This window comes from Lactuca virosa, chromosome 5 (genome assembly GCF_052849685.1).
Source record: "Lactuca virosa cultivar CGN04683 chromosome 5, Lactuca_virosa_CGN04683_v6, whole genome shotgun sequence".
In the NCBI taxonomy this organism is placed as follows: domain Eukaryota; kingdom Viridiplantae; phylum Streptophyta; class Magnoliopsida; order Asterales; family Asteraceae; genus Lactuca; species Lactuca virosa.
Window position 1 is genome coordinate 280,186,248 of NC_136430.1, and position 24,423 is coordinate 280,210,670.

At 38.6% G+C, this 24,423-nt stretch overlaps 1 protein-coding gene and 1 non-coding gene across 2 annotated transcripts; one reads left to right on the top strand and one right to left on the bottom strand.

The window, feature by feature from the left end:
* Nucleotides 1-1,251: 1,251 nt before the first annotated feature.
* Nucleotides 1,252-1,659, bottom strand: LOC145112804 (uncharacterized). Its single transcript, XM_079048922.1, has one exon. It carries the CDS (start codon nucleotides 1,657-1,659, stop codon nucleotides 1,252-1,254), a length of 408 nt encoding a protein of 135 aa, XP_078905048.1.
* Nucleotides 1,660-2,777: 1,118 nt separating this feature from the next.
* LOC145118102 (small nucleolar RNA R71) lies at nucleotides 2,778-2,884 on the top strand. Its single transcript, XR_013713084.1, has one exon. It is a non-coding gene; the product is annotated as a small nucleolar RNA R71 (small nucleolar RNA).
* The last annotated feature ends 21,539 nt before the right edge of the window (nucleotides 2,885-24,423 follow it).

Below are 24,423 nucleotides of genomic sequence, written 5' to 3' on the forward strand. Positions count from 1 at the left end.
AACCATAAAGTGACATTTTTCCCAATTGAGGACTAAATCGGTTTTTTCACACCTTGCGAGCATTAAATCCAAGTTAGCAAGACAATCATGGAAGGAAGATCCAAAAACAGAAAAATCGTCCATAAATACTTCCATGAATTTTTCCACCATGTCATGGAATATAACCATCATGCACCTTTGAAATGTCGCAGGTGCATTGCATAACCCAAAGGGCATGCGGCGATAGGCAAAAGTCCCACTCGGGCAAGTGAAAGTAGTCTTTTCTTGGTCAATTGGGTCTATGGGTATTTGGAAGTAACCCGAAAATCCGTCTAAGAAACAATAGTAGCTATGGCCGGACAATCTTTCAAGCATTTGATCAATAAAAGGTAAAGGAAAATGGTCTTTACGAGTGGCATCGTTTAGCTTTCGATAATCGATGCACACTCGCCAACCGGTTACCGTTCGGGAAGGAATAAGCTCGTTCTTCTCGTTTGTTACGACCGTCATCCCGCCTTTCTTGGGCACCACTTGAACAGGACTAACCCATGGACTGTCGGAAATAGAATAAATGATCCCCGCATCTAAAAGCTTGACTACTTCCTTCTTGACCACTTCTTGTATGTTCGGGTTCAGTCTTCTTTGGTGTTGCACTACCGACTTTGCTTCTTCTTCCAGGTTGATCTTGTGAGAGCAATAAGAGGGGCTTATTCCCTTGATATCGGTGATACTCCATGCAATGGCACTCTTTCTCTTTTTTAGGACATGAACTAATTCTTATTTTTCAGATTTGGAGAGGTCAGAAGCTATTATAACAGGTTTTTGTTGACCATCTTCAAGGAATGCATACTCCAAGTGATCTGGAAGCGCCTTGAGCTCAGTTTTTGTGTTATGCATGCTGAACACGTCGAGTCCAGTAAGGGGACTCGTCGAGTCCTGGGCAGAATTCGCGATATCTTGGGATTCTTCAAATGGACTCGGCGAGTAGGTCGTGTCTACTCGGCGAGTAGGCTGTTCAGTGGTCTTTATTAATTCATTATAATCAGCTTCTTCCAGCAGTCTCTCTATTTCCAGTAGGTCTTTTTCAGCATCAAGTTCTTCATCAAAGATGATGGTCGACTTGTTTGGTTCTTCATTATCCCATTCCTCCATCAATTCATCCAACATATCAATTGAAAATGCCGTGTCATCACTATTCCTTGCATGCTTCATGGCTTGATCAACTCCGAAAGTGACTGATTCGTCCCCTACCCGAAGGGTAAGTTTAGAATCTCACATGTCAACTATAGCGCTTGCGGTGTTAAGGAAAGGTCTTCCAAGGATGATCGGGACTTGAGGATCCGCTTCCATGTCCAAAATTATAAAATCCGCGGGGAACATGAACTTATCCACCTTTACCAAAAGATCTTCACAGATTCCTCGTGGGAATGTAACCGTTTTATTTGCTAAGTGGATTGCCATGCGAATGGGTCTTGGCTCGGGGAGATCTAACTTTTTGAAAAATGAATAAGGCATGAGGTTTACACTTGCCCCCGAATCAGCTAGTGCATATATGGTGGCCAAGTTTCCAAATTGACAAGGCAAGGTTAAACTTCCCGGATCTCCTTTCTTCTTTGGAAGTATGTTCAACATGGCAGCTGAGCAGTTCTCGTTTAGGACCACCTTCTTCACTTCTTCCATCTTCCTTCTATTAGTTAGAAGCTCCTTGAGAAATTTAGCGTATTTTGGCATTTGGGCAACCGCTTCTATGAATGGTATGTTGATTTGAAGAGCCTTTATGTGTTCTAGAAAGCTTCTGGTAGTTTTCTTCATTCTTTTCTTTTCTAGCTCGGGCTGGATATGGCAGTGGAGGCTGGTATTGCTTAACAGGAGTTTGACTTTTCTGATCAGGTGGCGGACTTGTCGAGTCCATATCGTGGACTCGGCGAGTAGGGTCTGGGCTCAGCTGGTTCTGATCTTGATTCTGCCCTTCTGTCTCCTTCTCTTGCACCGGCTTCGGATCTGCGTTCTGAATAGGGGCCAGAGGAATAATTATCTTCCCACTCCTAGTTGTCACAATATTTATATGTGCGCCTTTCGGATTGTTTTCGGTGTTACTAGGAAGTTCTCCCGGTGCTCTTTGATTCATTTGTTGGGCAAGTTGTCCCAGCTGCTTCTCAATGTTCTGAATAGATGCTTGCTGATTCCTTAATATTGTTCTTGTATCTTGTATTGCAGCATCGTGTTCATTGTGTCTTTTTTCGGATGCAGCTACAAATTTAGTGAGCATTTCTTCTAGATTTGGTTTCTTTTCTTGTACCGGCTCCTCCTTTTGGTAAAAACCCCTTGCCTTTTGTCTAAATTTCTCCTCCCTCGCTTTCTTGTACTCATCATAAGGGAGCCATTCTTTCTTGGGTTTTTGCCAATCGTCATGAAATCTATCACCACTAGAATAGCATACTTGCACCTTCTTATTCCCATTCTCGTCCAAATCACAATCTCTAATTAGATGAGGCACATTGCAATTCTCACATCCTACCCGAATAACATGGATTGTTTGATCCATTTTATCCATCCTGCTATCCATGGTTTTCAACATTGCCATAACTGCCGACAAATCTTCAGAAGCTGCATAAGACGATCCCTTGGTCATATCATTCCTTGGATTGTGGTATTCTCTAGAATGCTTAGAGAATTCTTCAATTAGTTATTTGATCACCGGGGGTGCCTTCTTTGTGAGGGGTCCTTGCGAGTCAAGGAGCTGTCGAGTTGCAACATTGACTCCATCATAGAAGATGGAGACTTCTTGTTCGCTATTAAGGTCATGGTGTGGGCAATTCCTTAGTAGACTTTTGTACCTCTCCCACGCCTCATAAAGGGACTCTCCGGGTTGTTGTTCAAAGTTGGCTATAGCTTTCTTCAACTTGGTTATTTTAGAAGGTGGGCAAAACTGGTCAATGAATTCTTCTTTCATCTTGGCCCATGTAGTGATGGATCCGGGAGGGAGTGACTTGAGCCAATCCTTTGCAGCACCCTTGAATGTAACCGGAAGCATACGAAGCAGCTGGGTTTCACGAGGCACATTTGGAACATTAAAGTAATAAGCTACATCATTGACTTCATCCAAGTGTTTATAAGCATCTTCGTGGTCTTTTCCGTAAAATGGGATCTCCTTGAGTTGAGCAAGTATGTGACCCTTGAGCTCAAAAGTGGCAGTCGCGGGAATTGCGGGTTGCACAAGTCCCGGGCCGGTGTCATCTCGTATCCTCTTCTTCCATTCGCCCATGGGAACTTCATCGATGTTCGCCATGGTGTTGTCAAAGTCACCTTCTATATCGCTACCTTCTCCGAACTCGCTTTCTTCCCTTTCGGACTCGTTCACGGTGTCTTCCTTGATTGGGTCTTCGTTTGCCAAGGAAGAGGTGCTGGATGCTCCTGATTTACTGCTTTTCTTCTTGCTAAAAACGGATTTGAGATTCTTCAAAGGTGAGTTCTTTGAAGAAGCGGATTCTCCAACGGTTTTTCCTTTGTTCTTCCTCAAAGCGGACTCCAGGCCTTCAAGTGGAGGAACCAAAGACGTATTGGATCCTCGGGTCATGTAACAACTGCAACCAAAGTAAGAAAAGCGCGTAAAACGAACAAAAATTAAATAAAAATAAAAAATGCAAGACTGCGATGGACTCGCCGAGTAGCTTCGACTGCACTCGGCGAGTTCAAGGCAGAAACAGAAAAGTTTAATTAAAATTCTGAAACAAAAAACTATTAAAACTAAACCTAATAACTATATTACCTAAAAATAACTCTGTGCAAGATAAATCTCACACAAAGGATCGATAAAACTAGAAATTAGTGCTAATTTTTGAACCGTTCCCCGGCAACGGCGCCAAAAACTTGTTGTGTGTAAAATGCACTGGTTTTATTCCTACTCTAAAAATATAGTTTTAGCACACAAAGGCAGTGAACCTGTCTTTTAGTGGTATAGTTGAATAAGTAGGGTGTCGAACTCAGGGAACGGAAATTAAACTAATAACTAATTTTAACTAAACAAGTAATAAAAGTAAAGGGTTTTCTCTAGTTTTACAAGACTAGAAACTTAAACACACCACCTAACACGTAATTAACTAATCAATTAAAGCAAGTAAAAATTCACCAAATTCAATAAAAGGGTTTCTGTTTGGGTCCAACCAATTCACTCCTATGGTTAATTTTATGATAAAGTAATAAATTAATTGTTATTGGTTACCAACTATAGTGATTAGATTCGCATTCGCTATTACCAACCCTTAGGAAATTAATCAATTCAAGCAGTGATCAAGTGTTTAAACTAATTAACTCCCTAGTTCAATTATTTGGATTAAATAAGATTTGTAATTGGTTAATCAAATTAGTAATTCAACTAACCTCTTGTTTGTTGGTTTCTCAAACAAGCTCACACATTAATTTACCCATTCTCTAATTAATCCTAGTTTCATATTCAATAATCCTAGGCGTATAGTAAAGTGTTCACTTAAATCATATGAGGTTAACAATTAAGAGATGTTCATGCAGCCTAATTGTCTTCCTATTAACAGAAAATAGTTATGGTTAATGCATAAGGGTCTTTAACAAACTTAATTTAATAAAATCACCAGTAATCAATCAATCAAAGTATAAATCAAACCATAGGAGTAACTTGGTTTTTCCTAAACAGAAACTACGAAAATTCAGCTCATGATTACAGTAGAAACAAGCTCAAAAACGAATTTAGTTGATATAGACATGATTCACTTCTAAGATTAAGTAGAAAATTTAACCTAATCCGCCTTGAGTCTTCAAAAGATCAAAGATTAGGGTTCTTCAGGTCTCCAAAGGTTTCCTCAGTCGCAAGTTATCGTCCAAGAAAATCAGAAAAGTCCCCAATTCGGAATAAGATCCTTTATTTATACTTATCTCAAAACAGGGGCACCTCGGCGAGTAGGTCTCCAACTCGCCGAGTACCTTTGAGAAATCCGTGTACGGTAAGGATTTTGGATATTACTTCGCGAACATTCTTCGGAACTCGCCGAGTAGCTGCGTGGATTCGCCGAGTAGCTCCAGGTTTTCTCTTCTTTCTTCATTCTCCAGCTTCTGATTGCTTCTCCTTCTTCCTTTTTTTTGCTCCAAGCATGTCTTCTGGACTGAAAATATAATTTAGACATTATTAAGTACCTTTTGTCCATATTATGCAAATAATTAGCTAATAATTGATAAAACATCTATACTAAACATATGGCTAAATATGCACATATCACTCGTCGAGTTCCTGGTGTTAGTGGCCGTAACTCCTCGGCCTACTCGGCGAGTTTTCCCCTTACAACTCGATGCGTTCATACGTGTCCAAAGGTTGGGAAAACCCTAGCCAATGACTACAGGGTATGATCGTACACTCAATAGGTGTCAACCGACACGTCTCACTAGATCCTTAATCGAATTTACACGAAGAGAAACATATAAAGCACATTCCAGACCCAATGACATTGTAGGTGAACGACGAAGGCCCACTAAACATGTACGTCATTTATGGGCTCATAAGGAACGAGATTATATAACCTGGGCCCAAAATATATGTAAAAGGACAACTAAGGCCCATTTCACATGTATGATATTTATAGGCCCAAATAGCACGCAAGGAGTATCCAAGGTCCGTCGAGCATGTAGATGGGTCAACAAGGCCCAATAAACATGAAAAGAGTATTCAGGACCTATCAAGCATATAATTGGGTCACTAAGGCCCGATAACATGAGAATGAAAAAATTAGCCCATTTGTTACCTTATTGCTTGTTTTCATTCAATTATTTACCGAAATGGCATAAAAGGCCCACTTTTTCTAAAAATAACATTTTTAACTCGCTTCTGTCAAAAATATCATTTTTTGCTTGATCTTTGTAAAAATGTACATTTTCAGCCCAATTATAGATAATTTCATCTTTTTGGCCCAAATTTTAATAACATCACATTTTTAGTCCCTCTTATCAAAAATTTACATTTTTGGCACAACTTTTTTGAAAATGACATTTAAGCCCATAAAAGTCCAAAAGTACATATATTTGGCCCAAAGCCGTGAGAAGTCCAAAAAAGGCCCATTTATTTAAATGTTTACAATTTTAGTCCTTGTTGTTAGATTAATGTCTAAGTCCATAACTATATTTGGTATGTACTTGACCCGACCCGGCATGGTCCATTTGGGTTGCACTTCACCGGCACAATTTATATGGATAGTTTTTTTAGAATAGTATATTTATGATTTATATTAATATATTATAAGTTCTAATATATTAATATGGAATCATATTATTTAATTAGTATTGATCAAGAATTAATTTAGAATTAATTAAGTGATCAAAAAGAACTAATTAAATATGGACTCTTATATATATGGAATGGGCCAAGTTCATTTAGGTTGGGCTAAGCTTTCATGGATGGTCCATGGAGCTTTTAACCCATGGATCCTATGTAAATGAAAGATCATGGGTATTAGGGTTTACATGGATGTAACCCTAATCCTCCATAATATATAAAGGGGTCCTTGGCTCACAAAATTGGCACAAGTGTGTGAAAATAAGAGTGGGCCGATTTTAGTGTGCATACATATTCTCTCAAGTTCTTCCAAGGTGTTTTGGTGATTTGTGATTCCATTTGAGGCTTCCACACTATTGGGGCTAAGCTCTTAAAGCTTGAAGACATCAAGCTACATCAAAAGGTATGTCATCTAACTAGAACTTTGTAGTATAGGTGCTTCATAATATGCTAGTTAGGATGAAACCTTGGAATAGTTAATATTTGCATGTATAATAGAGAAAACATAGATCCAAGGTTTATAGGGTTGCATATACACATAGGATGTTGTAGTATACTAAAACCCAACAGTGGTATCAGAGCCAGGTTGTTTTCTGTTATATTGATGCAAATGTTTTATTTTCAAGTTGAAAAAAAAGGAAAAAAAAACATGACGTTTGTCAAATTTTAAGATAATTACTTGTTTTGTGAAAAACGAATTATTTGTAAAATTTGAATCATTTGTTATATGAATTGAATTAGGTCAAATTTAGTAAAAGATAAAATGATATGATTATTTTATTAGTTTTAAAAGTTTGATCTAAATGTTTTAAGGAGTTACAAATTTTGTCATAAAATTTTGGAGCTCAAAAGTTTTTTTTAAAGTTGTGATCTTAAGGGTTTTTGAAACTTCCATAAGTTATGGATATGAAAGTTTTTTTTAAAAAAAAAATTGATTCAAAGTTTTTATGGAGTTACAAAATTTGGTGTTAATGTTTTAAAGAATTCCATAACTTGTTCTTAAGTTATGGAACATGGAAAGTTTCATCATAAAACACCATTAATTCCATAAGTTATGGAATCCAAAGGTTTTCAAGAATTACAAAACTTGCCCTCAAGTTTGGAATTTGAGAAACGTTTTTTATGAAAAAAAAAATTGAATTCTAAAACTTTTGGGTTCATAACTTAAACAATTAATTAAATGGTTTTAATTTTGAGTTTAATAATTGGAATTATGATGTTTTGTTGAATAGTTCAAATTAACTCTTATGGACTTTATTAATAGTTAATTAAAGCGTTTAATTAAAAGAGTATTATTAAATCCATAAATATATGGTTTGAGTTTAATTAAATTAAAAGTCTAGTTTAATTAATAGATTAAACCACCAAGTATTTTAAATGTCTAAAATACACCCTTATACTATTATAATATTAAAAGTTTAATATATTATATGTATAAGAGCAAGTCGTCTTACCATTAGTAGGCCTCATTCACGAAGCCGGTCTATAAGGGGGGTATAAGGTTACTGCCTATAAAATGGCAGTTTAATGGGTGTCCACTCTCACTCACCGCTTCCTTGACCGGTGGAGGGTCGTTAGCCGAACAGGTAGGACAAGGACTATAATTCTCCCTTCATTATAAGTATAATGATAAATACTAAGTAACTAAACACTTATAAATTCCCAATCTTAGTTACTTAGGAAAATGTGAATAAGGTGCTAATCCATGAAATTACACTTTGCACTTTGTTTAAGCTGTTAGTGGAGCGTGTGTGGTTAACCGGCACACTAACCTGGACTTAACAAGGTAGGCAAAGGGTAACTTAATGTTTATCATAGTATCATTGGAGCGTGTATGGTTAACCGGCACATCGATTGAGGGGTAAATATTAAGGGTACCAAGTATATTTGCATGGTTACTTCACACCTTGTTTTGTGATCCTCGTCATCCCAGTCACAAAACCTGAAGGGCACACTCGAGATTGAAACATGCCATTAAAAAGTTCAATCAACTTTACGTGAATTTCGTTTATCTTGGTGGAAATTGGTGAATCGTCATTCACCTACCTTCAAATATTTTATAGCTTGGATTACGGCATCCCTCTTCCAAGTTATAAAATAGTTTGTTGGGTCCTAGCCTTAATATATCATATTAGGTGTTATATTAAGGACTTAAATCAACTTTACTTGAATTTCTCCCATTATTGATGTCTGGTTTAGACAACAATGATCTTCCCAAACCAAGCTTTCCTAATGAATATGACTTCCCGAGTTTGGCTCATGGAAGTCATACCTCTCTTCCTCCACCTCCTCCAATTATTCTCCCTAACCCACAAGTTCAAGGTCACTCAAGCCCTAATGGCAAGCAAGGTCTATGTGTGATCACATCTTAGAGATGAAGTCACATATTGACAAGCCGGGAGAGTTGGGTGTCAAAATCTTGAGAAAGTTGGATGTTCAATCACTTTCTAAGTCACATAGTGAGTTCCTTTGGGACTACTATGAAACAGACTATGACATGAACCTTAATGATCATATCTATTTGCTTGGTGCTGCTGAATCAGCAATGATTTGGAACGATAGTAAAGCAAATTTGATTAGAAGTTCAACTTCCCAAAAACTTTATGGACAGTGACAATGGTGACACTGGAAATCCAGAAAAAGCATTCTCTTCCCAATGGAAAGGGATTGGCCATAGTCAACCCGGTTGACCAAATGGTAAAGAGAAAGGCTAAGTCTGAGATAGTCCCATTACCAAAGGGTCCATATGATTATTTTGCCAAAGGAAGGGGCGTTGATTGCAAAGCTGCCAAATTTACCTAAGGATGTTAAAGTCAATAAGTTTGACTCTACATCAGGTAGAGCCCATTATCTAACTCTGTTAAGTTCTATTCTGAGATCCTCATTACATGATGTGACTGGGTCACATGTTGATGTTTTAAGAATCAAAGAATAGAGAGAAATCTTAAAGGAAGTATATGCTGATTCTGATCGCGAAGGTGGATTTCGATCGCATCAGAATTTTGAGCAGTTGCTTAAGAAGTTATGATATCTTGCTAAGGAATAGATAACAACAATTTTCCATGTGGATTGTAAGGATAAGTTTTTCCATAAAGTTTTAAAATAAAAGAAAATTGTGTAATTTTATTTATTTGAAGTATCCTTACAATGGCATTTGTGAAAAATTGTTGCTTATATGATTCCACTGACAGCAATATTGGAAAATGGATTTGATTCTTTCATTTGTGGTAGTGTCTAAATTTACCAAATCAGGAAAGTTCCTCATCACCCAAGTTTCAATTGGACCGAAACTTGGAATCATGCAAGTTCAATAGTATGATGAATGAGAACTTTCAAGCATTGGAAAATCAAGACTAATTACTTGTTCACATGGATGTGTGAGTCAAGTGAAGGACTAAAGGGATCGAGTACACATTCTTGTGCACTGGTCATGTCCACCACAAAGCTCGTTAAGACTATTTGATTTACTAAAGTTTAGTAAATATGGTTATACTTACAAGTTTAAGTATAATTCTGAAACATTGGAAAAGTCTCAATGTGTGGCAGAACGAATGGGAAGAATCAAATTAGGCAGAAAGATAAAAGTTTCTCAAATCTGAAAAGATGGGAGAGTACTTTAGTATCATGTTTGTGATCATCTTAATGATTTAGAAATCATATCATAATTAGTCCTCTAAAGGTCATCTTAGTGCATTCTTATGACTAAGAAGAGGAGTCATGAATTGTTGAAATGGTTAGATCAGGAAGATGAGTCATACTTCGTTCCAAAACAATTCTTAGAGTCATACTCCAAGATTGTAACTTGAGTGACATATCTTAAAGAAAGGTTTAAAACACTTGTCAAATGTAAGAGTAAAAGTGTCCTACTCTTGTACATTTGAAATTGGTAAGTTGTGATGTTTTAGATAAAACAAAGACCAACTAAGGCCAATTGTGTGAAGTGTTTGTCTTGATAAAGAATCTGCACTATCTCTTGAATATTTGGCAAGATAGTCTTATATGTCAAGAGGATAGTGGGAGTCTTAAAGATCCTAAAAAAAAATTCAAGAACTAATCAAGAATAAAACCCGAGGTTCTTCACTAGCACACGACTTGAGGTTTATAACCTATCGTGTTGACATATTCTGTGCCCATTCCAGTTAAAGTTGGCTTTGCATAGGAGTTATGAAAGTTCTCAACTGGTTGCATAACAACTTGGAAGCAATGGCAGGCCCTGTACTGCCAGGTGGCAAGAAGTTAAGATTGTATAAGTTCAGTCCATATGAGTTTGGATTTGTCATTATCCTTGTCTTGTGACTATGGTTTTGACGATTCACATGGATAAGAACACATACACCATAAAATCTAAGGGTCATAAGGTTTCTCTCCGATTCATGAAAATGATGGTGAGGAAACACTTCCACCAAGTAGATTTGAAGTAGATGGCAAAAGGTCTAAACAATTGAGACTATGATTAAGGCATCCCTTTTCATAGTTCTGAAATTGTTTAGACACACATGCATGCTATCTAAGGAAAGGTGTATGATTTTGATAAAGTTTTATCAAAGCATCTCGTATCAGAAATCTGAACTTTGGTAAGAAAGTCAATAAAGTATTGATTTCTAGAAGTCCAGCTGATTTCTGAGTACATGTCAAAGCTAGTGGGAGCATAAGTGTTATGCTAATAATCATCATGTTAGTGGGAGCGTGATAATTATTGTTAGTGTTGCAAGTTAGCAATGTTAATTATAGAAAACAAAAGTTTCAATTCGTGAGGCTGCAGGGATTGAAAAAGTTGTTTTGCTATAATTAAGGGAGAGGATATAGATATACTTCATTTCAGTTCTAAAGGCTTAGATTGAGACCTTAATCATCTTTAGTCAAGAATATATATATGAATTTCATGTTGGATTGGTTCAACTTAAGGAAATTCTATATATTGTGTTCTCAAAATTCGATTATGATTACGGCATCCCTCTTCATAGTCAAATTTTGAAAACATGGCAAATAAAAATATTGTAGCAAAAGACTGGTCTAGAATCATGTCTTATGTGAGACATCATGAATCGTGTACCATTTGCTTTGGGTACAGGATCGATTGCATGTGCTATAATATTTGTCATTTCTAAATTTTTCCAAATGCCCAGAGGCATTAAGAAGGGAAAAGGTCTAGAAATTGGATATGACTAAAATAATTAAGCAATTGTCGAGGACAATCTGAGGTTTACCAAAGATTGGTTGCTCAGGGACAGTTGGAAGTATAGTGCTAATTTTGGAAGGACCATATTGACATATTCTGAAAAGAGGCATCTCTTATTCAGAAGTGATAGTCAAAATGAGAATATGGAGTTGTCTCCATAGGTGGAAGTTATCTGTGTAAGATTAGAAAACTTAATGCAAGAAGCATGTCCAAAGCAATGTACTTTGAATATGAGACTTAGTTTCCATGGAGTTGATCTCCATTGGAATACCTTATAATGATTGTTGACAAGTCTTTGTGACTTTGTACATATTCAGTACAGGAGGGTCAGTGCATATAAGTTTAAAATCTAAACAGATTTCGATAAATGATAGGAATTTGAAATTCTCACATTTTTCGATAAGGATTTGGGAGCGTGAAATTAGAATCATTGAAATTATGTTCAATTGGTTTATTTCACAAAGTAAGGATCATAGACAAACATAGAGTGCATACTTGGTGTATGGCAAAGCTATTGTTTAAGAAAAACATAGTGTACATGCTTGGAGCATGGGACAACTAGTGTTTTTAATTCAAGTATAAAGTTGATAAAACCGAAACAATGAATAATGAGTAATCAGTATGGTGATAAATAAAAGTGTTTATTTATATTCATAGGGTTTGATACCATATTTGATTCATTTATTCTTGTGTTTCACTTTGCATGTTTTGACTTCCAGAATAACTAAGTCGCTCTTCCTGAATGATTAAGTTATTCAAACCATCCACAGTCGGTCATATGTTGGAAGTAGATATGAATCAAGACTGTCATGGGTTGGTTTGTAGAGGTCCAAGTTGGTGGACAAAGTGGTGCTACAACACTCATGAATGCTCATAAGTTCTGAGTATTGGATTCAACCCGCGCTCATTTGAATCACTTCATGGATTTTATCACGAGTGATCATGAGACGATAATATCTTATATTCTTCAAACCTAGAGATATGAGTTGTTACTATGAGTTGGTTATACATTGATTGCACGAAAACGCATTTGGTAACTCGATGTTATAAAACATGCATTTGTGTATGATTCAACAAGTAGTAGAACAAGCCATATGAGTCGAAGTTTATCCATTCCTTTTACCTTCGGGATAAAAGCGATATCTGTGGGCCCATCGATGATTTAGCGATGACACATGTGAGTGCTTGGCCAAGCCAGGACTGATTTGATTTGTTCAATCAGTCAGTCATCATAAATCGAAAATCGGGAAACAACAAATGGACAGAGAGAATGATTATAATCCATGTCTCAGTCCATATGATATCTAGAATGGAGGAATATATGATCCCTTATCTAATGGACAAGTCCTTGACAAGGTCAGAGTTCGACAACGGCTTTAGGAGCTACGATTGCCAGTTAGGTTTTGAGGTCATACTCAATAATAGTTTTAGACTTATCCAAGTGGGAGACCGTTGGATTAATGTCTAAGTCCATAACTATATTTAGTATGTACTTGACCCAACCCGGCATGGTCCATTTGGGTTGCACTTCACCGGCACAATTTATATGGATAGTTTTTTTAGAATAGTATATTTATGATTTATATTAATATATTATAAGTTCTAATATATTAATATGGAATCATATTATTTAATTAGTATTGATCAAGAATTAATTTAGAATTAATTAAGTGATCAAAAAGAACTAATTAAATATGGACTCTTATATATATGGAATGGGCCAAGTTCATTTAGGTTGGGCTAAGCTTTCATGGATGGTCCATGGAGCTTTTAACCCATGGATCCTATGTAAATGAAAGGTCATGGGTATTAGGTTTTACATGGATGTAACCCTAATCCTCCATAATATATAAAGGGGTCCTTGGCTCACAAAATTGGCACAAGTGTGTGAAACTAAGAGTGGGTCGATTTTAGTGTGCATACATATTCTCTCAAGTTCTTCCAAGGTGTTTTGGTGATTTGTGATTCCATTTGAGGCTTCCACACTATTGGGGCTAAGCTCTTAAAGCTTGAAGACATCAAGCTACATCAAAAGGTATGTCATCTAACTAGAACTTTGTAGTATAGGTGCTTCATAATATGCTAGTTAGGATGAAACCTTGGAATAGTTAATATTTGCATGTATATTAGAGAAAACATAGATCCAAGGTTTATAGGGTTGCATATACACATAGGATGTTGTAGTATACTAAAACCCAACACTTGTAGGGTCTCAATTATTGCAACTAACCATGTTTAGCAAAAATAATCCTTTTTGACCCCTAATAACCGTGAGTTGCATAATTAAGACCCATCTTTTGTGAAAATTGGCATATTTAGCCCATTAAAACCGTAAAGGCCCATATAGAAGCCTATTTGTGAAAATTTTGCACTTTTGGCCCCTTTAAGACCATGAATGTCATAAGGATTCATTTTGATTTAAAAATGACTCTTTTGGTCCTCTAAAAAAACCGTGAGTTACATAAGAACCTTACTTTTTATTTATTTTGTCATAAATGGCCCTTTATGCGATTTTGGTTAGTTTTCACACATTTTTAACATGTTTAATCCTTTCCACCACATAGTATGTCAAATCAGATGGTTTAGTTAACAAACATCACCAAATCTGGTAATTATTTCGTGGTTGGAAAAATCTAACTTGTTTTCACCAAATAATCACAACACATAACATGAAAACACACATATACATGCATAAACACATAGATCTACACAAAACAACTTGTATTCTCCCCCAAAACATAGTAAAAATCGAGAATAGGGGGTATGAACTCACTTTGCTTTGGATATTTCGGTTCTTGGTGAGGAAATGAGAAGATCTCGGCCCTAGATGTTTCCTTGAGAAGATTTTCAAGATCTATGAAGTTCTAAGAGCATGGATCATGAAATGATGTGGGTTAAGGAGAGATTTTTAGTGTAAAATTGAAGTTAGACCATAGAGTTAAACAAGAACTTACCAAGAGTGATGAGCTTTGATGAGGAGTTCTTGATATTTCACAAGACACACTCGAAATTTTGGAGATAAGATGAGTAAATTCTTGATGTTCTAGAGAGATTTTTGGTGTAGTTGAAACGAAAGAAGATGAGAGTGGTGAAACACACTTTGGCCGAGGGATAAGAAGAAGAGAGAAGAAGGAGGGAAATGTTGAAATGATGTTGCATGGGTGTATGTGATTATCTTGATATTTGTTGTGTTTAAGCATTGAAGTCCACCATACAAAGATTAGGTGGCACTTAGTTTGTCATCTTGTTATTTTTTTTATATATATTGGACCAAGAATGAGATAGGGTGAGAAGAAATGTAGGGCTAGAATTGAATATACTTGAAACTACAAGGTCCAAGGTGGAGGTTTTCGGCCCATTGTGCTCTCTTAGGAGTTTACGGCCCATTGGGCCCTCTTAGGGGTTTACAGCCTAAAAGAGTAAACATAATGGGTTTTAGGCCCATTTAGGTTCAAGAAAACATTTATGGCCCATTAAGGCCCATAAAAATGAAGTGAGTCATTTTAGGCCCAACATGGCCCAAAATACTTTAGCTTAATGAATGTGGGTCCAATTAGAGCCCAAATAGGGTTCCTTGGCCCAACATACCCAACTTGAAAGTTTATTGGCCCATTAGGCCCAATAAGAGGATCCTAGTCCATAATAAATTTGAACCAGATTTTTTTAGGGTTTCAGATCCATAGTTAAGTATATGAGATGTATTGTATTAGGTTTTGAACTTCACTCGGGAGTTTTGATTCAAATGGATGATTTTGATTTAGCATAGAGTATGATATCCACTTAGAGTACAAGTCTTACAATAGTTGATGTTTACATGAAAACAAAATTTCCTAGCTGAAAATACTAGTTGTGACATCATCCCCCCGTTAGAGGGAATTTCGTCCCGAAATTCTTTCGAAAGGTAGGATCATGAACGAGAGAATAAGTGAGGATACTTCTGCTTCATCTGGTCTTCGCGTTCCCAGGTGAATTCCGTTCCACGCTTAGCGTTCCATCGAACGTTCACAATCGGAATGCGACTTTGTTTCGTACGCTTCACTTCCCTATCCATTATCTCGACCGGTTCCTCGACGAATAGGAGATTCTCATTTATTTCAATCTCTTCTAGAGGAATGATGAGGGTTTCATCTGATAACCACTTCTTCAAATTCGAGACGTGGAACACATGTTGTACGTTGCTAAGCTCTGTAGGTAGCTGCAACTTATAGGCCACCGGACCAATTCGGGCAAGAATCTCGAACGGTCTGATGTATCATGGATTTAGTTTTCCCCGTTTCCCAAAACGGATCATCCTTTTCCAGGGAGAGACCTTTAATAGTACCTGATCTCCGAATTGGAATTCCAGGGGTTTTCGTCGTTTGTCAGCGTAACTCTTTTGTCGGTCACGCGACGCTTGAAGTCGGGCTTTGATTTGGATTATCTTCTCTGTAGTTTCTTGAATGATTTCTAGTCCTGTAAGGGTGTTGTCTGGTGATTTCCCTTTTCCTAGCTGGGTGTCACCCACCTCAGCCCAGCAGAGAGGCGATCTGCGTTTGTGACCATATAAGGCCTCAAAAGGAGCAACCTTTATGCTTGTGTGATAGCTGTTGTTGTACGAGAATTCAATCAAGGGCAAGTGAGTATCCCGTGACTTGTCGAAATCGATCACGCATGCTCGAAGCATGTCTTCGAGTGATTGGATGGTTCGTTCACTTTGGCCATCGGTTTGAGGGTGGTAAGCAGTGCTCATGTCTAGTTGTGTCCCCATAGCCTTCTGGAGTGACTGCCAAAATCGAGAAGTAAATCTACTATCACGATCCGAGATAATAGATATTGGCACTACGTGAAGTCTCACAATCTCTTTGATATAAATTCATGTTAATCTTTCCATCTTGTACGATTCTTTTATTGGTAGGAAATGAGCGGATTTGGTTAACCTATCGGCAATCACCCAAATAGCATCCAATCCGTCTGCTGTCTTAGGTAATTTGGTTATGAAGTCCATGGTAATCCTTTCCCATTTCCACTCGGGTATTACTGGCTTTTGTAATAACCCCGCGGGCTTTTGATACTCCACTTTCACTTTGGCGCAAGTGAGACACTTGCCCACGTAAGTGGCGATCTCTTCCTTCATATTTGGCCACCAATAATGTTGCTTAATATCCAGGTACATCTTTTCCGAACCTGGGTGGATGGAATATCGCGTTTTATGAGCTTCGTTCATGACTATCTCTCTGAATCCCCCAAGTTTAGGCACCCAGATTCTATTCATGAAGTAGTAAATTCCATCCTCCCTGGCTTCAAAGTTTTTATCCATCCCACGTAGTGTTTCATTCGTGACGTTCTCCGGTTTCGATGCATCTGATTGGGCTCCCTTGATCTGTGAGGTTAGGTGGGAGTGGATGGTTATTGATAAGGTTTTCACCCGGCGACCTGAGTATTCTTTCCTGGTCAGGGCATCGGCTACCACGTTAGCCTTGCCTGGGTGGTACTTGATCTCGCATTCATAATCATTTAGCAGCTCAACCCACCTACGCTGCCTCATGTTCAGCTCTTTTTGGTTAAGAATGTGCTGGAGGCTTTTGTGATTGGTGTAGATGGTGCACTTTGTACCGTAGAGGTAGTGCCTCCAAATCTTTATGGCGAAGACCACAGCTCCCAGCTCGAGATCATGGGTGGTGTTATTTACTTCATGCGTCTTCAATTGCCTGGATGCGTAAGCTATCACCTTTCCACGCTGCATGAAGACACAGCCTAATCCTTGGTTCGAAGTCTTCGGTTCCCTCTGGTAAGGATAGCACTGGTGCACTACAGAGGGCTCGCTTCAAGGTTTGGAAGGCAGCTTCTTGCTTTTCCGTCCAGTTGAAAGACACACCTTGTTTTGTCAATGTGGTGAGGGGTTTGGCTATCTTGGAAAAATTCTGGATAAACCTTCAGTAGTAGCCTGCGAGACCCAAGAATTGTCGAATTTCTGTGGGTGTCTTTGGGATCGCCCAGCCTTCAATGGCCTTGATCTTGGAAGGATCTACGTGAATCCCTTCCTCACTGACTACGTGACCCAAAAAGTTTACACTGCGAATCCAGAACTCGTATTTGGAGAGTTTTGCATATAATCGCTCAGCTCTTAGAGTTTCCAGGATTTGACGGAGATGTTGACCATGCTCCTCTTCGCTTCGGGAGTATATAAGAATATCGTCGATGAAGACGATCATGAATTTATCAAGGAAAGGGCGGCAGACTCGATTCATGAGGTCCATAAATGCTGCGGGGGAATTTGTTAGATCGAAGGGCATCACAACAAATTCTTAATGGTCGTATCGAGTTCAGAAAGCAGTTTTTGGAATATCCTTTACTCGGACCCGAAGTTGATGATAACCGGATCTTAGATCTATTTTGGAGAAGTAACTAGCTCCTTGAAGCTGGTCAAATAGATCGTCAGTCCGAGGGAGTGGGTATCAGTTTTTGACAGTGAGTTTGTTTAATTCCCTATAATCGATGCACATTCTGAAAGATCCGTCCTTTTCTTGACAAATAAGAACGGAGCTCCCCAGGGTGAGAAGCTTGGTCTGATGAATCCTTTGCTCAACAACTTGCTTAGTTGGCTGGATAACTCATGTATTTCGGCGGGAGCTAGCAGGTAGGGTGATTTATCAATTGATGTGGCTCCTGGTATTAGGTCGATTCGGAATTCGACCGTCTCTCTGGGGGTATTCCCGGAAGGTCTTCTGGAAATACATCTGGGAAGTCGCATGCCACTGGGATGTCTTTAATGTTTACTTCTTCTTTGGTTTTATCCACAACATGAGCAAGGAATGTGTAGTTTTTCTTGTGCCGTCACTTTTGTGCCTTGATGCACGAGATAAGACGAAGATTGGAACCAGGTTTATCACCATAGATTATTCGGGTTTCATGATTGGGGAGGTGAAGGAGAACGGCCTTCTCGCGACACATAATATCAGCATGGTGGGGGCTTAACCAATCCATGCCAATTATCACATCAAAACTCCTAATATTTACTGGCATTAAATCTATTTGAAATGAATGGTTGTTTAGTGTTAATGTGCACCCTACGTAAACATCTTTGGTTGTTTCGGTTTTCCCATTAGACATCTCCACCGTGAAGGTTTCGTTGAGATTCTGGGGTTGTTGGTTTAGTGAGTGTTTGAATTTGTTACTAACAAAGCTTCCCTCGCCTCCACTATCGAATAAAATGCATGCGTAATTATTGTTAAGTGGGAACGTACCAGTCACAATCGTCGGGTCCTGAACTGCTTCACCTTGACCCATTGTCAATACCCTTCCTGACATGCCTGCCCCCTCGTTGTTGGCTTTGGGGCAATCGCGTTTGAAATGACCAGTTCCTGCACACCCATAACAAGTGTAACTGGCCCCAGAATTGTTGTTGTTGTTATTGTTGTTGTAATTGTTGTTGTTGTTGTTGTTTGGTTGTTGGTTCTGTTGAGGCTGAGTTCTACAGTATCTTGCGGTATGAACCTTTCAATTGCAACTCGTGCAATGCATCTCCCTGCATTCTCCATGGTGGTGAAAACTGCATTTGCTACACTTGGGTAGGGTCCCTGAGTATTGTATGGAAGCAGTTGGTGTAGATGAGACTGGAGCATGTGGTGTTGAGGTGGCCTGAGCAGTAGCAGCGCGGACTGCTACTGTTTGTTGCTTCTTTGATGACTTTGAGTTTTGTTGCCCTTTTCTCTTGTTGTTCTTGCCTTTCTTGTCATCACTTTCCTTTTTAACTTCAGCTTCTCCTGCTTTGGCACCCTTCTTGTTTCCATGGTCGTATAACTTCTTGGCTAGCCTTTTAGCACTGTCATACGTTCCAGGGTTTGCTGCGATTACATTTCCTTAAATCGGAGAGGTCAATCCCCATATGAATCTTTCAATCTTTTTCCCTTCAAATGTGATCATCCCTGGACACAAGAGTGACAACTCACCGAACCTTGAGATGTATGCATCAATGTTAGAGTTTTGGACTGTGAGATTCCACAGTTCTTGCTCCAACTTTTGGATTTCTCCCCTTCGGCAGTACTCGGCCATCAACATTTCCTTGAGCTCCTCCCATGGCATAGCATTTGCCACAGGGAGTGTCATGGCCTCCACGTGTCCATTCCACCAAGAGAGAGCTTGATCGACGAATGTGCAAGCCGCAAACTTCACCTTGCACTCCTCGGGACATCTGCAGATCTCGAATACCAATTCCACTTTTTCTAACCGCCTTTTTCAGAGTTATCACGCCTCCCGACTCGTTAATGGTTCGAGGCTTAGCGTTTGCAAAGTCTTTGTAGGTACAGGCTCTGGTAGGTCCTTGGTTCACCCCATTGTTTGATCTTCCGACCCTTTGCCCATTACCCCCACTGTTGTTCTCGTGGTGAATATGAGCCAGTGCTGCTGTAAATGAAGCTAAAACTGCTGCTGAGTTCATTTCTAGTGGAGGCGGTGGTGGTGGTGGTGCGTTGCGGTTTCCGCATGTCTGTCTTCGAGGCATCTGTCTGTCATGGAACAGAAAAATGTTGAGTATCTAATGTATTTTAGTTTCACGATTTCTTGATTATAGAATAGTTTCGGTGATTCGGTTGTGTATAAGCAAGTGAGTGCATAAAATCAACATGTAATAATAGTAATAGAGCACATAACAGATAACAACATCATGAGAAAATATATAACCGTTTTCATTAATGATAAACTTTTCAGTACATGAAAATTTGCCTACATAAGGCATACAATACATGAAGTGAAATAAAATCTGACAGAGTAACGACTACATGAGTAGTGTAATCACTTAATCATGTAGTCGATAGTACATAGAGTAGTACATAAAATAAAATCATAACGGTCGTAAGTGAACGGGTACTAGCTGCGACGAGAAGGGTCTGGTGGTGCTGACGACGAGGTGGATGCACCCTGGAGTCTGGCCAGGTGATGCTCGGTGGCCCGAAGTCGGGCTTCCAATGCTGTCTGTCGCGCCTGGTAGTCCCTAACTACCTCATGTGTCATCCTTTCCGCGCGCTCAACCGCGGCTCTCATGGCAACCATTTGGCTAGCGGTTGCATGTGCCTGCTCGCCAATGTCGCATGTCCTCCTTACTATTACAGGCAGGGCTCGGTCTGTAGGTCCACTGTGACTTAAGTCGTAGTAGTCCCGGTTCATACCAAATGGGGGTCGCACTCCTTGCTGGCGGCTCCACCTCCAGATCTCGTGTGCCCACGGGGGTGTGGGACCATTGGGGCCTATCCTGTATGGGGGTACCCTGGCCATGTACGGCGGATCGATGACTTCGGACTCCGCATCCGAGTCATCTGTGTCACTGCCATCAGCTTCCTCCTCATCTGAGTCAGCTACCGGTTCTGCCAGTCCTCCTATAGGTTCTTCCTCTGGCTCTTCCTCTGTCTCTTCCTCTGGTTCTTCCTCTGGCTCCAACCATCCACCATTCCCCTGGTTGGGGAAGTAGGGATCACCTGGATGGTGGAATCCGGCCATAGTGTCTGCACGAGGGGTGAGAAACGTGTAAATAGGGTATATAGATAAGATTTCAAAATACTCCTATAGTATTTTAATTGTTTATGTTTGAGTTCCCTAAAGCTTTTGGATACAAGGTAAGTTTCTAGATTCATTTCCCAACATTATCACTCCCGAACACATGTTGGTCGTATTTTGAACAAATATAGTTGATCAGGCTATATTTACCACCAATACGACTACATAACTGTCCGGGTTTAACCACAGTGTTCAATTTCCTCCAGAGACTTTTAGGGTTATGATATTAATGCGCACCTAGGTATGACTTTATTCAGAGTGTTTTAGTCCCATTGTATTAATAGTTGCATATCATGTATGATTAGATATGCCAGTTCACTATAAACAATGCTCTGATACCAATCTGTCACACCCCCGAACCAAACGGCGGAACCGTCCGGGGGCATGGTGTGACTTCATCCTTGTAGTATCATCACATAGTATATAATTGAAACATAACATCATCATCATCACACATGTAATATAACAACATACATTGTTTACATTGAGTATTGTGTTTGAATATTACATGCCAAAATAGTTAAAGTATGATGAAACAAAATATCCATTAGTTTATTCTGCCCAACCTGCTTCAACGGTTTCCTGAGAATACAAGTTAATTTAAAAAGGTCAACATAAAAATGTCGGTGAGTTCATAAGCATGTTTGAGAAAATGATTTGTATAACTTTGTAATCACAAGAAAATCCTATATTTTCTTAAAGTAGTTTAGTATGTGTCTCCGATCTTGTATTAATGGATATGTGTTATTTTTAATAGAATGCCAAAAGTGAATGAAGAGAATGTAAAGAGAATGTAAAGAGAATGCCCCAGACAACCCTATGTTGTCTGTAAAAGAGAATGATGGTATATCAACCCCCGAGGTTGAGTACCGGCGCGGGTATGTTCCCGAGTAATCCAAAGAGAAAAGTGAATGGTCTCCCGTAAATTTCATAATGTTTATTCCTCTAAGTGAGTCGTTATAACCATACTAGATAATGACAATTTCGCCTGTCTTGGCGTTTATGGACGCCGACGGAATAGAATAAGGTTTTCGTCACCCTAGACTAGATTAGTCTAACTATAGCGAACAGCTCAGGTGTGGGGTGTCATCCCCGTATAGATCTATACACAAACCCCTGCTCTCCCTCCAAGAGACTCTGGTTATAACTACATGCTACGATCGTACACTCAATAGGTGTCAACCGACACGTCTCACTAGATCCTTAATCGAATTTACGCGAAGAGAAACATATAAAGCACATTCCAGACCCAATGACCATGTAGGCGAACGACTAAGGCCCACTAAACATATACGTCATTTCTTGGCTCATAAGGAACGAGATTATATAACCTGGGCCCAAAATATATGTAAAATGACAACTAAGGCCCATTTCACATGTATGATATTTATAGGCCCAAATAGCACGCAAGGAGTATCCAAGGTCCGTCGAGCATGTAGATGGGTCAACAAGGCCCAATAAACATGTAAAGAGTATTCAGGACCTATCAAGCATATAATTGGGTCACTACGGCCCGATAACATGAGAATGAAAAAATTAGCCTATTTGTTACCTTATTGCTTGTTTTCATTCAATTATTTACCGAAATGGCATAAAAGACCCACTTTTTGTAAAAATAACATTTTTAACTCGCTTCTGTCAAAAATATCATTTTTAGCTTGGTCTTTGTAAAAATGTGCATTTTCGGCCCAATTATAGATAATTTCATCTTTTTGGCCCAAATTTTAATAACATCACATTTTTAGTCCCTCTTATCAAAAATTTACATTTTTGGCACAACTTTGTTGAAAATGACATTTAAGCCCATAAAAGTCCAAAAGTACATATTTTTGGCCCAAAGCCGTGAAAAGACCAAAAATGGCCCATTTATGAAAATGTTTACATTTTTAGTCCTTGTAGGGTCTAAATTATTGCAACTAACCATGTTTAGCAAAAATAATCCTTTTTGACCCCTAATAACCGTGAGTTGCATAATTAAGACCCATCTTTTGTGAAAATTGGCATATTTGGCCCATTAAAGCCGTGAAGGCCCATATAGAAGCCCATTCGTGAAAATTTTGCACTTTTGGCCCTTTTAAGACCATGAATGTCATAAAGATTCATTTTGATTTAAAAATGACTCTTTTGGTCCTCTCAAAAAAAACCGTGAGTTACATAAGAACCTTACTTTTTGTTTATTTTGTCATAAATGGCCCTTTATGCGATTTTGGTTAGTTTTCACACATTTTTAACATGTTTAATCCTTTCCACCACATAGTATGTCAAATAAGATGGTTTAGTTTACAAACATCACCAAATATGGTAATTATTTCGTGGTTGGCAAGATCTAACTTGTTTTCACCAAATAATCACAACACATGACATGAAAACACACATATACATGCATAAACACATAGACCTACACAAAACAACTTGTATTCTCCCCCAAAACATAGTAAAAATCGAAAATAGGGGGTATGAACTCACTTTGCTTAGGAGATTTCGGTTCTTGGTGAGGAAATGAGAAGATCTCGGCCCTAGATGTTTCCTTGAGAAGATTTTCGAGATCTATGAAGTTCTAAGAGCATGGATCATGAAATGATGTGGGTTAAGGAGAGATTTTTAGTGTAAACTTGAAGTTAGACCATAGAGTTAAACAAGAACTTACCAAGAGTGATGAGCTTTGATGAGGAGTTCTTGATCTTTCACAAGACACACTCGAAATTTTGGAGATAAGATGAGTAAATTCTTGATGTTCTAGAGAGATTTTTGGTGTAGTTGAAATGAAAGAAGATGAGAGTGGTGAACACTCTTTGGCCGAGGGTTAAGAAGAAGAGAGAAGAAGGAGGGAAATGTTGAAATGATGTTGCATGGGTGTATGTGATTATCTTGATATTTGTTGTGTTTAAGCATGGAAGTCCACCATACAAAGATTAGGTGGCACTTAGTTTGTCATCTTGTTATTTTTTTATGTATATATTGGGCCAAGAATGAGATAGGGTGAGAAGAAATGTAGGGCTAGAATTGAATATACTTGAAACTACAAGGTCCAAGGTGGAAGTTTTCGGCCCATTGGGCCCTCTTAGGGGTTTACGACCCAAAAGAGTGAACATAAATGGTTTTAGGCCCATTTAGGTTCAAGAAAACATCTATGGCCCATTAAGGCCCATAAAAATGAAGTGAGTCATTTTAGGCCCAACATGGCCCAAAATACTTTTGCTTAATGAATGTGGGTCCAATTAGAGCCTAAATAGAGTTCATTGGCCCAACATACCCAACTTGAAAGTTTATTGGCCCATTTGGCCCAATAAGAGGATCCTAGTCCATAATAAATTTGAACTGGAATTTTTTTAGGGTTTCAGACCCATAGTTAAGTATATGAGATGTATTGTATTAGGTTTTGAACTTCACTCACGAGTTTTGATTCAAATGGATGATTTTGATTGAGCATAGAGTATGATAT